Source organism: Acanthochromis polyacanthus, chromosome 4, assembly GCF_021347895.1.
Source record: "Acanthochromis polyacanthus isolate Apoly-LR-REF ecotype Palm Island chromosome 4, KAUST_Apoly_ChrSc, whole genome shotgun sequence".
Taxonomy (NCBI): domain Eukaryota; kingdom Metazoa; phylum Chordata; class Actinopteri; family Pomacentridae; genus Acanthochromis; species Acanthochromis polyacanthus.
In genome coordinates this window covers 2,080,688-2,097,066 of record NC_067116.1, presented here as the reverse complement: position 1 = coordinate 2,097,066, position 16,379 = coordinate 2,080,688, and the positions used below count along the sequence as shown (strand labels likewise).

At 43.2% G+C, this 16,379-nt stretch overlaps 2 protein-coding genes across 2 annotated transcripts in view; one reads left to right on the top strand and one right to left on the bottom strand.

The window, feature by feature from the left end:
* The window catches only part of LOC127533529 (NK-tumor recognition protein-like), a 59,873-nt gene that overhangs the window by 36,996 nt on the left and 6,498 nt on the right, over positions 1-16,379 (bottom strand). The window lies entirely within an intron of this gene.
* The window catches only part of LOC127533533 (xyloside xylosyltransferase 1-like), a 59,190-nt gene continuing 47,210 nt past the window's right edge, over positions 4,400-16,379 (top strand). The window contains exons 1-2 of the mRNA XM_051946746.1: positions 4,400-5,750; positions 7,030-7,596. Of these exons, the coding sequence (XP_051802706.1) occupies positions 7,123-7,596 (474 nt within the window). The 5' untranslated portion in view covers positions 4,400-5,750; positions 7,030-7,122. The remainder of the gene's footprint in view (positions 5,751-7,029; positions 7,597-16,379) is intronic.

The following is a 16,379-nucleotide window of genomic DNA, read 5'->3' as shown; positions in this document are numbered from 1 at the left end:
TATATATGGAATCACTTTAGATATTTTTAGGATTTTTTGGAAGATTTTTACTCATTTTTTGAAAATATTTACAATAATTTTCTGGCCAAATTTGGAGGACTTTATATTTTTTTTAGTATTTTTTTTCTGGGGGACTTTTTAAAATACATTTTTTGAGGGAAACTTTTGAGGAATTATTAGAATTTTCTTCCTGAAAGTTTTGCAAATTTTCAGAAATTTGGGGACATTTTTTTGCTGAATTTTTGCATTTTTTCAGACAAGGAAACAATATTTTTTGGTTCCTGTAAATGAGGACAACAGGAGGGTTAATTACTGCATGAAGTCAGTCAAACTTCTGGGACACTGATCTGGTACCAGAGGGTTTTATAAATCAGCTCCAGCTTTGGTGTTCCTGAAATTAACCACAGCTTCACTAGAGGGTAACAATGAGTGAAAGCTAATGACATTTTGTTCTCTCCTCATGTTTCCTGACACTAGCTTAGCATCGGGCTAGGGCCAGTGTCTCTACTGGTAGCATGAGGAGATACTGGACCCTACAGAGGTTGTTCAGGAAGTCCAGCTCCTCCTGGATCAATACCTGCCAGAAGGTCTGCTGTGTCTCCCAGCACATTCTCATGGAGGAGGTTCCAGGAGACAGGCAGTTCTTCTAGGAGAGCTGGACATGAACTGTAGAAGGTCCTCAACCCATCAGCAGGACAGGTATCTGCTCTTGTTGCAAACCAACAAGAATAACATTGAAAAGTGACACTGTTATCGATAATATTTTCACAAACGCAGTTGTTGGAAAAGTTGTGAGTGGGATTTTGATAACTGATGTAAGTGATCATTTACCAGTTTTTACAGTTTATAAAAATTATCAGTATAATACAAAGGAAATCCCCAAATGTAGCCGCAAGGGGACACAAGCCAGTGTCTTATTGTGCCGGTCCCAAGCCCGGATAAATACAGAGGGTTGTGTCAGGAAGGGCATCCGACGTAAAACTTTGGCCAAATCAAACATGCGAATCAAATGTATGACTTCCATACCGGATCGGTCGAGGCCCGGGTTAACAACGACCGCCATCGGTGCTGTTGACCTACAGGGTGCCGGTGGAAAATGGACGACTGTTGGTCGAAGAAGGAGGGAAGGAAGGTGTGTTCATAGGAAGAGAGAGAAGAGGAACACCAAGAGTCTAGGACTGAGAGTAGGGACTTTGAATGTTGGAACTATGACAGGAAAAGATAGAGAGCTGGTTGACATGATGCAGAGGAGGAAGGTGGACAAACTGTGTGTCCAGGAGACCAGGTGGAAAGGTAGTAAAGCCAGAAGTTTAGGAGCAGGGTTCAAGTTCTATCATGGTGTAGATAGGAAGAGAAATGGAGTAGGAGTTATCTTGAAGGAGGAGTTTGTTAGGAATGTCCTGGAGGTAAAAAGAGTGTCAGATCGAGTGATGAGCCTGAAGCTAGAAATCGAAGGTGTGGTGTTCAGGCGGCATGGCTCAGTGGGTAGAGTGGCCGTCTTGAAACTGGAAGGTTGCCGGCCCGTTGAGCGCATGTCGAGGTGTCCCTGAGCAAGACACCTAACCCCTAATTGCTCCTAAAAGCGCCTTGCATGGCAGCTTCCGCCATCAGTGTGCGAAAGTGTGTGTGAATGGGTGAATGTGATGTATCATGTAAAGCGCTTTGGATAAAAGTGCTATATAAATACAACCATGTTCAATGTTGTCAGTGGGTATGCTCCACAGGTAGGATGTGAGCTGGAGGAGAAGCAGAAATTCTGGTTGGACCTTGATGAAGTGATGCAGAGCATCCCTAGAAGTGAGAGAGTTGTCATTGGTGCAGACTTCAATGGACATGTTGGTGCAGGAAACAGAGATGATGAGGAGGTCATGGGCAGGTTTGGTATCCAGGAGAGGAACGCAGAAGGACAGATGGTGGTTGACTTTGCAAAAAGGATGGAAATGGCTGTAGTGAATACTTTCTTCCAGAAGAGGCAGGAACATAGGGTGACCTATAAGAGTGGAGGTAGGAGCACACAGGTAGACTACATCTTGTGTAGACGGTGTAATCTGAAGGAGATCAGTGACTGCAAAGTAGTGGTAGGTGAGAGTGTAGCCAGACAGCATAGGATGGTGGTGTGTAGGATGACCCTGGTGGTGAAGAAGATGAAGAGGGCAAAGGCAGAGCAGAGGACCAAATGGTGGAAGCTGAAAAAGGAAGAGTGTTGTATGACTTTCAGGAAAGAGTTGAGACAGGCTTTGGATGGTCAGGAGGTGCTTCCAGATGACTGGACAACTACAGCAAATGTGATCAGGGAGACAGGTCGGAGAGTACTTGGTGTGTCATCTGGAAGGAAAGGAGATAAGGAGACTTGGTGGTGGAATGAGGAGGTACAGGAGTGGATCCAGAGAAAGAGGTTAGCTAAGAAGAAGTGGGACACTGAGAGGACTGAAGAGAGTAGACAGGAGTACAGGGAGATGCAGCGTAAGGTGAAAGTAGAGGTGGCAAAGGCCAAACAAGGGGCTTACGATGACTTGTATGCTAGGTTGGACAGTAAGGAGGGAGAGACTGACCTGTACAGGTTGGCAAGGCAGAGAGACAGAGATGGGAAGGACGTGCAGCAGGTTAGGGTGATAAAGGATAAGGACGGAAGTGTGTTGACAGGTGCCAATAGTGTGATGGGAAGATGGAAAGAGTACTTTGAAGAGTTGATGAATGAGGAAAATGAGAGAGAACGAAGAGTAGAAGAGGTGACTGTTGTGGACCAGGAAGTAGCAAAGATTAGTAAGGATGAAGTGAGGAGGCATTGAAGAGGATGAAGAGTGGAAAGGCACTTGGTCCTGATGATATACCTGTGGAGGTATGGAAGTGTCTCTGAGAGGTAGCAGTAGAGTTTCTGACTGGGTTGTTCAACAGGATCTTAGATCGTGAGAAGATGCCCGAGGAATGGAGGAGAAGTGTGCTGGTGCTTCAATTACTATAGATGGTATTGAAATCAATAGAGGAAGGGAAACCAAGTTTCTGGGTGTTATTTTGGATGAAACTTTGTGTTGGAAATCACATATCCAGTATACAAAGGCAAAAATATTGAAAACAATAGCTATGTTACACAAAGTAAAAGATTCACTGGACAACAAAGCATTGTACATTTTATACAACACCATGATTGTTCCACATCTGACCTACTGCATTGAAGTATGGGGAAACGCCTGCAGAACATACTCAGTCAATTTTCATATGACAGAAAAGAGCCATAAGAATAATCAGCAGAAAATGATACAGAGATCTACTAATCCATTATTCCTTCAACTAAAATTGCTGAAATTCCAAGAATTAGTAGATTACAGTATTCTGCAAATTATGCTGAAAGCTCACACAAATACACTGCCAGTTAACATCCAGAAAAGATTTGGAAAAAGAGAAAGCAAGTACAAAAGGAACAGAGATCTTTAAAAAAAACCAAGGTTTAGGACTAAAATGATGGAACGTTGTGTGTCTGTGAAAGGAATCAGTTTATGGAACAATCTGAAGAAAGAAAGCAAAGAATATAAGTCAAGCACCACATTTAAAAGATGAATTAAAGCCAGTTTGTTAAAGAAATGTAATGAAATATGTTAGTTATGGCTGATTGTCATTTCTAGGGCTGTACAGTTGTGTAGTGGTTAGCACTTTGGCCTTACAGCAAGAAGATCCCGGTTCAAATCCCGGCCTGGGATCTTTCTGCATGTAGTTTGCATGTTCTCCCTGTGCATGCGTGGGTTTTCTCCGGGTACTCCGGCTTCCTCCCACAGTCCAAAACATGCTGAGGTTAATTGGTTACTCTAAATTGTCCGTAGGTGTGAATGTGAGTGTGATTGTGTGTCTGTATATGTAGCCCTGTGACAGACTGGTGACCTGTCCAGGGTGTCCCCTGCCTTCACCAGAGTCAGCTGGGATAGACTCCAGCACCCCCCATGACCCTAGAGAGGATAAAGTGGTGGATAGAGGATGGATGGATGATTGTCATTTTGTTGTTGTCAAAAGCACTAATTTAATTGTAACTGGAGAACTAAATGGTATGTGACTGTCTGTGGTGGCCAGCAGCTATTTTATTTTATTGTATTCTAGGTATGTGTGGGTGTGTACATGTATGTATATGCGTGCATATATATTTATTTATTTTCATGTTTCTTTGTTGTTGTTGTTTTTCACCTTTTGTAATTGATTTCTGGGGATAAAGGGGCAGACATAATAAAACTTTTCTTCTTTCTTTCATTGTTGTTTGGTGACTGTTTGTATTTATATGAAACATTTTTTTTATTTTACAAATGAATAAATAACACAAACAAAGCACTGGTGTGAATGTCTCCGACCAAACCCTCAGAATCAGACGTCATGAGGCTGCTCTGAAGGCCTGCTGCCCTCTAGTGGAGCTCTGCTGGTATTCACCGTAGAACACAGGAAGTGAGCGGTCCACCACTGGATGAGAGCAGCGTCACCCTGAGCACATGTGATGGCATGAAAGGGTCTGGAGAAGCCGTGGAGAACGTTCTGCTGCCTGTAACGTTGCTCATAATGACCGGTTTGGTGGTGGGTCAGTGATGGTGTGGGGACCAGATCTATGGAGGGACGCACAGACCTCTACAGGCTGGACAATGGCATTCTGACTGAATCCTTAAGCCACTGTCAGACCCCACATTGGTGCCGTGGTCCTGGTTCCTCCTGGTTCCTCCTGGTCCACAACAACGCCCAGCCTCATGTGGTCAGAGTATGAAGCAGCTCCTGGAGGATGAAGGAAGCGATACCACTGACTGATGCTGCCTGACCTGAATCCAGTAGAACACCTTTAGGACATTATGTTTTGTTGCATCTGGTTGCTCCTCAGAACATCTGGTCAGAGCAGCAGCCTGGTGTTGTCGGATGGCGTCGTCAGGGAGGAACTTTAGTCCTGTTTGGTTGATCTTTTTTGTGCCAAATTTGAGTTTCTGTCATGATTTCACCTGATTTGTGGTAGTTTTTGTCTGTTTTGTGGTACATTTGGCCCTTTTTATGGTGATTTTCTGTGTTTTTTCTGTCATATTTGAACCCTACAGGGTAGTTTTGGCTCTTTTTTGAGTAATTTTGTGTCTTTTTGTGGTAATTTTGACCATTTTTGTTGTGCTCTTCCAGCTTTTTTAGTTAGTTTAGTTGCAGTTTTTCCCAAAACTAATAAACGATCATTTTCATTTCCCTCAAACGATGTGGAATCTTTCCGTTGTCACAGAGGTCTAGATGTGTCTTAAATTCAGCTCTCTGTAGGTTGATAATTTTCATTTCCCTCAAACGATGGGGCATCTTGTTGATCTGGTCCACATCAGCGTAGATATCCAGCCTGTTCCTTTCCTTCATTAAAATATGACGTGTTTTCAAAGTGTTCCGTTCATTGTTCTGATCAGAGTCCTGTCCAAGATATTTTATATCCTCCAGGTCAGCAGGTGGCGCTGTCTTCTGACTCCAGAGTCCCAGAACCTGTCGCTCCCTGTGGGTCACATGATGCTGTGTTTTCCGGAGGGCCGTGAAGGCAGCGTGTCAGTGGGAGTGGGTGAGAGTCTGCTAGCTGCTGCTAAAAACCTTCCGCTCCTTTTCTGGCTCAAATCTACGAACCGGACAGCGGGTCTTCAGATTAACGGAGGTTTTAGCGGAGGTCCGGTAACCGACGGGCTGCAGGTCCGGTCCTGGTCGGTTCTACCGGTAGAGCTGAGATGGAGAACTGACGAAGCTGCAGCTGAACGTGAAGAAACCCTGTGATGCTGGTAAAGATCAGTTTATTCTCTAAATGCTGACGTTTTCTGTAAAACCAGGTTTATCATGGAGCAGATGGATCTCTGAGGAGATTTATTATGGAAAACTAAAACCAAAAGACAGAATTTAACTTAAAAACAGATAAATATGTAGAATCAGCCTCCCATCACAGCTTCATCCAAACTGAACCTACAAACATGGAAATAAACCAGAAACTGCAGAATCAGGACATTTACTGCGTGTTTGGTTTGAACTGATCTTTTGGTTTAACATCAGAACAAAAGGTTCCTTTAAGAAGATCGTTATTATTATTTTTACCTCCTGGTTTCTCCTTCCATCATCTATAACTGTTCAGACCAACCATCTACCAACATTAAAGTTTATCCAGAATCTCCTTTGAACCTTGTCTATTGTTTATTTTATTTTATAATCCTTACACCTCTTTGCTTACTATTTTATCTGTACTTGCACCAGAGAAAATTCCTTGTAAGTGTAAAAACCTACTTGGCAATAAAACTGATTGTGATTCTAAGGTTTCCTCCAGCCTCAGATCATCACTGTCAGCACGATGCTTTTATTGTGGCGGTCCTGGTCAGAGGAGACACTCTAAACCACCACAAATAGACAAACATTTACAACTAAAAGACTAAAAAACAACTAGAAACGGACACAAAAAAGAACACAGAGAAACATAAAACCGTTGTTGAAAGTTTACACAAAATGATTATTTTTAAATGAAGTTCTGAGGCTCAGAAATGATGGAAAAAGTCCATTAAAGTGATAAATCTGGAAATATTCCCAGTCTGAAGGTAGAACTCTGATCATTGATGAAGAATCAGATGTTCTGAGGAGCTTCTGGAGGGAACTTTAGTCCTATTGGGTTGGGTTTTTTGTGCTAAATTTGAGTTTTTGTCACAATTTCACCTGTTTTGTGGTAATTTTGGTCCTTTTTCATGGTAAATTTGGTCCTTTTCATGGGGATTTTGGGTGTTTTTCTTGGCATATTTGAAACTTTTAGGGTAGTTTTGGCTCTTTTTGGGGCGATTTTGCGTTTTTTTTGTGGAAATAATAAAAATTATTATTATTATTGATTTTGGCCATTTTTGTGCTGATTTTCCAGCTTTTTTAGTTACTCTAGTTGTAGTTTTTAGGAGAACTCGGACAGTGGAGATGAAGAACCAGATGTTCTGAGGAGGTCAGGATGGAGGTTTCTTTGCAGATTTGTTAGATTTTTTTTTTTAAAATCCAGTTATTTTCCGTGCATGGATGAAAATGTTTCTTCTCTCTCAGGATGCTGTTGCTGCTCCTGAACTCTGACTGGACCAGGATGGTGGACGTTCTTCTCCTCTTCACGCCTCCGTTCTCCTGACAGCAGCAGCAGTGATGGGCTTCTTCAGGCTGCTGGTCAGAACCATGGGTCGGATCAGCACCTTCAGGTCCTACCAGTTCCTCCTGCTGCTGGCCGCCGCTCTCGCCGTCGTGGCGTTTTACTACTTCGGCTCGGAGAGGCAGAACTTCTCCAGCACCACCAAGCGGATCAAGCAGACCCAGGCGAGCCAGAACGCCAACCGGAACGACGCCGACCTCACCCTGGACACCCGAATGTCCGAGCCGGCCCGGTCCGAGGAGCAGGAGGGCGGAGAGCGGCGGTACCACGCCCTGATGATGTTCACCAAGGTGGACAAGAACCGCAGCCTGCAGGACAAGTTCAGGGTGGCCATGCTGTCCATGGTGGAGCATGGAAGCTTCCTGGAAGGAGAAGTTCTGGTGCTGCACTTTGTGAGCGACCAGGCAAGCCGAGAGCTGGGAGAGAAGATGCTGCAGGAGCTTCTGCTGGATGCCACCTTCAAATACGAGGTAGGAGAATCCACATGGTAGCCATCATGGTAACGATCATGGTAACCATCTTCAATCATAGGAGCTCCAGTAGAAACCAACTAGACTTTTCTTGAAGACATTTAACGTCTAACAGGTCTACATGTAGATAGGGCTGCAACTAACGACGCGTCGACGAATCGTCTGAGCGCGAAACGTCATCAAAAGCAGAAGTGAGCGCGCAATGCAACAGAAATCAGCGTCCGACCGGAGCGCGGAACACGGACGGACATCAGCGCTGCATTGTGCATGTATTATGTATGCACGGTGGATGTCCGTGTTTAGATACAGCTGTATAGTAAACGCTGACATCGGCGGATGTCTGCGCTGCATCCTGCATACATAATACATGCACGATGCAGCGCTGATGTCCGTCCGTGTTCCGCGCTCCGGTCGGACGCTGATTTCTGTTGCATTGCGCGCTCACTTCTGCTTTTGATGACGTTTGGCGCTCAGACGATTCGTCAACGCGTCGTTAGTTGCAGCCCTACATGTAGATGCTCATGGAGGTCGAGATCAGGGGTCGGCAACCTTTAACACTCAAAGAGCCATTTCGACCCGTTTCCCACAGAAAAGAAAACACCAGGAGCCGCAAAATCCTTTTGGCGTTTAAAATGAAGACAACACTGCATATATCACTTTTTTACTTCTATGTCCTTGTTAATCAGTCGTGATTAATTAATTACAAAGCCTCTAATTAGATAGATTCATTTTTTTAATTGTGTCCTTCCACTAATATTTATCTTACTTGGTTAATGTCATTTTTGCTCCTGGACCTCATATGTTACGTAATGTTAGCTGGAAATCAATATTTTGCAAATGTCTATTTAACTTGTAGAATCTATTATGAGTTATTTTAAGCTAATAACTTTTCTCTGGTAAGTCGCTGCCCTATTTTCCAAGACTCCTCTGACTGGCTGACCTGCTGCCTGGATGCTGGACGTGACATCGAGCCGTGCTCTCACAAGTAACGTCGTATTAACCCGACATATCAAAGAGTAGATACTGAGCAAGACAATTATCCATAATTTACCTTCATTCTCATGAGTACCCGACACAGTGCAGGAGTCTGCTGTGAAGGCGGAGACGTGCAGCGGTGGTGTATTTGCGACAATAAAAAAGAAATTTGAAGGAGCAACGACGAGGATGTAGGAATGGTGGCCCGCTGCTGCTGAATGAATGTAGAACAAACACTGGGATCCAAAGATCAACAGGACTCCAAATGAATACATGCAGGCCGGCGAGTGTCGGAGAGTGATGGTTGGGACGCATATTTTGACAGACAAAAAATTAAGACATTTTATTGTGATGCTACAAGATCACCATAATCTTCAAATTTAGAATTACATTTTAAAAATTAACAATCTAAAATAAAAGAAAATTTAATTGAATAGCCTACTGATTATTTATTTTCCAAAGTTAAAGGGAGCCACAACATAGGGATGAAAGAGCCGCATGCGGCTCCGGAGCCGCGGGTTGCCGACCCCTGACCTAGATGTTCGTAGAGGTCTAGGTGTTCATGGAGGTCTAGATGTTCATAGAGGTCTGGGTGTTCATGGAGGTCTGGGTGTTCATAGAGGTCTGGGTGTTCATGGAGGTCTAGGTGTTCATAGAGGTCTGGGTGTTCATGGAGGTCCGGGTGTTCATGGAGGTCCGGGTGTTCATAGAGGTCCGGGTGTTCATAGAGGTCCGGGTGTTCATGGAGGTCTAGGTGTTCATGGAGGTCTGGGTGTTAATGGAGGTCTGGGTGTTCATGGAGGTCTAGGTGTTCGTAGAGGTCTAGGTGTTCGTAGAGGTCTGGGTGTTCATGGAGGTCTAGGTGTTCATGGAGGACTGGGTGTTCATAGAGGCCTAGGTGTTCATAGAGGTCTAGGTGTTCATGGAGGTCGAGGTGTTCATAGAGGTCTGGGTGTTCATAGAGGCCTGGGTGTTCATGGAGGTCTAGGTGTTCATGGAGGTCTAGGTGTTCATAGAGGCCTGGGTGTTCATAGAGGCCTGGGTGTTCATAGAGGTCTGGGTGTTCATGGAGGTCTGGTGTTCATAGAGGTCTAGGTGTTCATGGAGGTCTAGGTGTTCATGGAGGTCTAGGTGTTCATGGAGGTCGAGGTGTTCATAGAGGCCTGGGTGTTCATGGAGGTCTAGGTGTTCATGGAGGTCTAGGTGTTCATGGAGGTCTAGGTGTTCATAGAGGCCTGGGTGTTCATAGAGGTCTGGGTGTTCATGGAGGTCTAGGTGTTCATGGAGGTCTAGGTGTTCATAGAGGCCTGGGTGTTCATAGAGGCCTGGGTGTTCATGGAGGTCTAGGTGTTCATGGAGGTCTAGGTGTTCATGGAGGTCTAGGTGTTCATAGAGGCCTAGGTGTTCATAGAGGTCGAGGTGTTCATAGAGGTCTGGGTGTTCATAGAGGCCTGGGTGTTCATGGAGGTCTAGGTGTTCATGGAGGTCTAGGTGTTCATGGAGGTCTAGGTGTTCATGGAGGTCTAGGTGTTCATGGAGGTCTAGGTGTTCATGGAGGTCTAGGTGTTCATGGAGGTCGAGGTGTTCATGGAGGTCGAGGTGTTCATGGAGGTCTGGGTGTTCATGGAGGCCTGGGTGTTCATGGAGGTCTGGTGTTCATAGAGGTCTAGGTGTTCATGGAGGTCTAGGTGTTCATGGAGGTCGAGGTGTTCATAGAGGCCTGGGTGTTCATAGAGGCCTGGGTGTTCATGGAGGTCTGGGTGTTCATGGAGGTCTGGGTGTTCATAGAGGTCTGGGTGTTCATGGAGGTCTAGGTGTTCATGGAGGTCGAGGTGTTCATAGAGGTCTGGGTGTTCATAGAGGCCTGGGTGTTCATGGAGGTCTAGGTGTTCATGGAGGTCTAGGTGTTCATGGAGGTCTAGGTGTTCATGGAGGCCTGGGTGTTCATAGAGGTCTGGGTGTTCATGGAGGTCTGGTGTTCATAGAGGTCTAGGTGTTCATGGAGGTCTAGGTGTTCATGGAGGTCGAGGTGTTCATGGAGGCCTGGGTGTTCATAGAGGTCTGGGTGTTCATGGAGGTCTGGTGTTCATGGAGGTCTAGGTGTTCATGGAGGTCGAGGTGTTCATAGAGGTCTGGGTGTTCATAGAGGCCTGGGTGTTCATAGAGGCCTGGGTGTTCATGGAGGTCTGGGTGTTGGTGTTCTTCTTTTCTTGACGAATTTCTTCCAGAGAAGTCCAGTTGGTTTCTGCTGGAGCTCCTGTGGTTAAAGCATAGAAATGAATAAAATTTTCTTGAAACAAACTAGTTTTTGTGGCACACACTGAGAATCCAGGCGTTTTGCTTTCAGGTGTTTTGCCTTAAAAAGTGATGAAAACATGTGAAGCCTTTAGAAATAGAACTTTTGAGAGAACTTCCTGATTCTTTTCTGGCCTTGGAGGATCAGTGAGTACAGAAAGGATCCGTTTCCAGTCCAGATGCTGTTAAATGATCTTAAATACACTTTTAACATGAAGCATCCTGACTTGGATTAAAGTCCTGTTGTCTGTAGTTTCTGTTTTAGCCATGTGAGGGCAGCGTTGGTTCATCAAACTGAGCTCCCCTCCTTTACTACATCCCTCCTTTACTGGCCTCCTTCTGCCAGAAACCAGCATTAGATCTCTGCTGACCCGTTTCTCCTCTTCTGTCGACTCCACAGAACAAACCGACTTGAACCAGATGTCTTCATAAATTGAAGAGTTCATTTGCAAAAACAGGAAACTCCGTTTTCAGAAAACTCATTTTTTATTGTTTACTTAAGATGATGATAATAATAATAATAACACTAATAATTTATTTTTCTCTATTTTTTCATGTATTTTTCTACTGAGTCAAATCCAGTCAACTTCAGTTTGATTGATATTATCTCAAGTAAACAATAATAAAAAAAAAGATCGAAATGGAGTTATCTGTTTTTGCAAATGAACTCTTCAATTCTCCTCCACAGCCAGTTTCTTTCAGGAACATCTATAATATCAGGTTTCATCCATCTGTTATCTCGGTCCTGGTCCTGGTCCAGGTTCTGGTCCAGGTCCTGGTCCGGTCGGTCAGTTTGACGTCTGCTCAGCTCGGCATCTTTCTGAACCTTCAGGTTGAACTGGATCCATTTGGTTCTACGTAAAGTTCTGGACTGAATAAAATACTAGAATCTGATGTCTTCTTTAAAGAACGCTGTTAGAAGTCGGATTAAAGTCCAACACCTGACTGGAATGAACCGAACAAATCCGTTAAGATCGATTCCAGCAGCAACTTCTATTAGAAGATATAAAAATTCCAACATTTATTAACCAGCAACGGGACATAAAGACGACAGAACAAGCAGAGAGAAAAGCTCCAAGAAACAGCTGATCAACTGCGTTTCAGTTAGTTCAACACTGAAACGCATGTGTATGTCGACTTGAGTGAATTTGTGGAACAGCTTGCCTGCAGAGGTGCAGTGCAGTCCTGACATGAACCACTTCAAGAAAATATATAAAAATCTAATATTTGGGAGATATGGGGATGAGGGGAGCCTGTGTTGACCCACTGTCTCGGCATCTCTGTTTTAAAATGGCCCTTGTGAGCCTCAGGTTGTTTTCAGTTTTCAATTATAATTTTGAGATGCATTTTCTGTGAGCTGTGCGTATGTGTACAAGTGTATGTGTGTGTATATATATGTGTGTAAATATATGTATATATATATATATGTGAGTGTATGTGTATGTACACACGTGGACAAAATTGTTGGTACCCCTCAGTTAAAGAAGGAAAAACCCACAATTCTCACTGAAATCACTTGAAACTCACAAAAGTAACAATAAATAAAAATTTATTGAAAATTAAATAATCAAAATCAGCCATCACTTTTGAATTGTTGATTAACATAATTATTTAAAAAAAACAAACTAATGAAATAGGGCTGGACAAAAATGATGGTACCCATAACTTAATATTTTGTTGCACAACTTTTTGAGGCAATCACTGCAATTAAACGATTTCTGTATTTGTCAATGAGCGTTCTGCAGCTGTCAACAGGTATTTTGGCCCACTCCTCATGAGCAAACAGCTCCAGTTGTCTCAGGTTTGATGGGTGTCTTCTCCAAATGGCATGTTTCAGCTCCTTCCACATATGTTCAATGGGATTCAGATCTGGGCTCATAGAAGGCCACTTTAGAATAGTCCAACGCTTTTCTCTCAGCCATTCTTGGGTGTTTTTGGCTGTGTGTTTTGGATCGTTGTCCTGTTGGAAGACCCATGACCTGCGACTGAGACCAAGCTTTCTGACACTAGGCAGCACATTTCTCTCCAGAATGCCTTGATAGTCTTCAGATTTCATCGTACCTTGCACACTTTCAAGACACCCTGTGCCAGATGCAGCAAAGCAGCCCCAAAACATTACTGAGCCTCCTCCATGTTTCACCGTAGGGACAGTGTTCTTTTCTTCGTATGCTTGGTTTTTGAGTCTATGAACATAGAGTTGATGTGCCTTACCAAAAAGCTCCAGTTTGGTCTCATCTGTCCAAAGGACATTCTCCCAGAAGCTTTGTGGCTTGTCAACATGCATTTTTGCAAATTCCAGTCTGGCTTTTTTATGAGTTTTTTTCAGCAGTGGTGTCCTCCTTGGTCGTCTCCCATGAAGTCCACTTTGGCTCAAACAACGACGAATGGTGCGATCTGACACTGATGTACCTTGGCCTTGGAGTTCACCTTTAATTTCTTTGGAGGTTGCTCTGGGCTCTTTGGATACAATTCCAACGATCCGTCTCTTCAATTTGTCATCAATTTTCCTCTTGCGGCCACGTCCAGGGAGGTTGGCTCCTGTCCCGTGGGTCTTGAACTTCTGAATAATATGAGCCACTGTTGTCACAGGAACTTCAAGCTGTTTAGAGATGGTCTTATAGCCTTTACCTTTAAGATGTTTGTCTATAATTTTTTTTCGGATGTCCTGGGACAATTGTCTCCTTCACTTTCTGTTGTCCATGTTCAGTGTGGTACACACCTTTTCACCAAACAGCAGGGTGACTACTTGTCTCCCTTTAAATAGGCAGACTGACTGATTATGAGTTTGGAAACACCTGTGATGTCAATTAAATGACACACCTGAGTTAATCATGTCACTCTGGTCAAATAGTTTTCAATCTTTTATAGAAGTACCATCATTTTTGTCCAGGCCTGTTTCATTAGTTTGTTTTTTTAAATAATTATGTTAATCAACAATTCAAAAGTAATGGCTGTTTTTGATTATTTAATTTTCAATAAATTTTTATTTATTGTTACTTTTGTGAGTTTCAAGTGATTTCAGTGAGAATTGTGGGTTTTTCCTTCTTTAACTGAGGGGTACCAACAATTTTGTCCACGTGTGTATGTATGTATATGTACAACTTTTGGTAAATCGTGTTATCTTGTTGGATTGGTAATGGGGGGGTAGGAGTTTTATAAGTTTTACACTTCTTCCTACTCCTTTTTGGACATTGCTGATTTGTTTCTTTCTTTTTCTCTCTTTTTTTCTTTTTGTTTTAATCAATGTTCGAAATAAACTTTTCATTCATTCATTCATTCAACTCAATGCAAGACGTTAAAGTTTAATGAAATACTTTGATACAAACCGATGAACTCCAGTCAGCTGCTCGTAGTAGAACAGAAATGATTTGGGAATTTGTAAATATTTATAGTATGTAGATAAAAATGATCCTTCTCTTGTCTGTAGTAGCTCAGACCAACCATCTACCAACATTAAAGCGTACCCAGAATGACCTTTTTAAAGTTTCCTCCAGCCTCAGATCACCACACTGTCAGGACGATGCATTCACTGTGGTAGTTCTGGTTTGGAATAGGCACTAAACCACCACAGAGAGACTCACAAGCAGCCTTAAAGTTCACCCAAAATGTTTAAAGTTTTCTCTAGAGAATGCGTATCAATGATAGTCTTTAGCCTGAGACAACTGGATGGATGTGAAATGAATCCAAACCCTTCTTGTTTCAGTTTTGCTCCTTTTTGTGGTGATTTAATGTCTATCTGCTGATTTTGTCCATTTTTGCAGCAATGTTGAATCTTTGGGGTAATTTTGCATCTTTTTGTGGTGATTTAGTGTCTTTTGGTTGTAGAAAATACCCAAAATGTCTGAAGACAGATTCATTGTTCAGACTGTGATCCTGGATGGATTTAAACTGATCTGGTGTCAGTTTCTACCAGAACTCAGATGTTCCTCCTCCTAAATGTCATGGTTCTATCTGCTGGACTGATGAAGTTCTGAAAACGTCCATTAAAGTGATAAATGTAGACCCTCCTCTATGGAACTCTGGAAATATTCCCAGTCTGAAGGTAGAACTCTGATCATTGATGAAGGTACTGCAGATGAAGAACCAGATGTTCTGAGGAGGTTCTGGAAGGAACTTTAGTCGTATAGGGTTGATTATTTTTGTGCTGAATTTGAGTTTTTGTTGCAATTTCACCTGTTTTTTGGTGATTTTGGGTGTTTTTCCTGAAATATTTGAATCTTTCAGGGTAGTTTTGCCTCTTTTGTGGTGACTTTGTGTCTTTTCATGGTTATTTTGATTGTTTTGCCTGGCATGAATCTGAACCTTTCAAGATAGTTTTCACACTTTTTGTGATGATTTTCCATGTTTTTGCTGTCATATTTGAAAGTTTTAAGGTAATTTTGGCTGTTTTTGGGGTAATTTTTCAATTTTTTTTGTGCTGAATTTGAGTTTTTGTTGCAATTCCAATTGATTTGTTGTAATTTTGGTTCTTTTTGTGGTGATTTTCCATGTTTTTGCAGGCATATTTGAATGTTTCAGGGTAGGTTTCGCACTTTTTGGGGAAATTTTGCAAGTGTTTTGTGTCAAATTTGAGTTTTTGTTGCAATTTCATCTGTTTTTTTGTAATTCTGGTTGTTTTTTGTGGTGATTTTGGGTGTTTTTGTTGTAATCTTCTGACTTTTGTTAGGTATTTTAGTTGCAGTTTTTGCCAGAAATCTGATCATTAATAAAGTTGCTGGAGAAGAAGAACCAGATGATTCTGAGGAAACTTTTCTCAGACTGGTTGATGATCCAGTCGCTGCAGGATGTTCTCCTCATGGTGTCTTCCAGTCCGGTGCTTCCTAACTCACTGCTTTGAGATCATGAATCATGAAAGTATGTTCGGTTCAGCCGCTGTTCCTCCACAGATGGGACGGTTCCTGCTGGAGGACAGTCAGGCTGCAAAACATGCCGTCTGCTCATCTGGAGGCCTTTTAATTATTTACTGTTTAGACAGAAGTTACGCAACAACTTCAGCAGATTCAGTGAGCTGCTGCCAGAGGAGATGCTCGTTACTGCTGACCGTCCTCCAGACGGACTGTAGTCTGAAGAGTGATGTGTTTACTGCTCTGATCCAGAGGGCTGAACTCCGCAAGAAGCTCCACATCTCCAGACTTTCTTCTGTTAGCAACTAAACCTAAAACTCTAATCAGAGAAACCAGGAGTTAGACAGACGTACCGACTTCTCTGTTCACCAGGTGTTCAGGTTCGCTCTGCAGCATCGGTTACCGTGGAGATGTAGCTGTGCAGCATCGGTTACCGTGGAGATGTAGCTGTGGAGCATCGGTTACCGTGGAGATGTAGTTCTGCAGCATCGGTTACCGTGGAGATGTAGCTGTGCAGCATCGGTTACCGTGGAGATGTAGCTGTGCAGCATCGGTTACCGTGGAGATGTAGCTGTGCAGCATCGGTTACCGTGGAGATGTAGCTGTGCAGCATCGGTTACCGTGGAGATGTAGCTGTGCAGCATCGGTTACCGTGGAGATGTAGCTGTG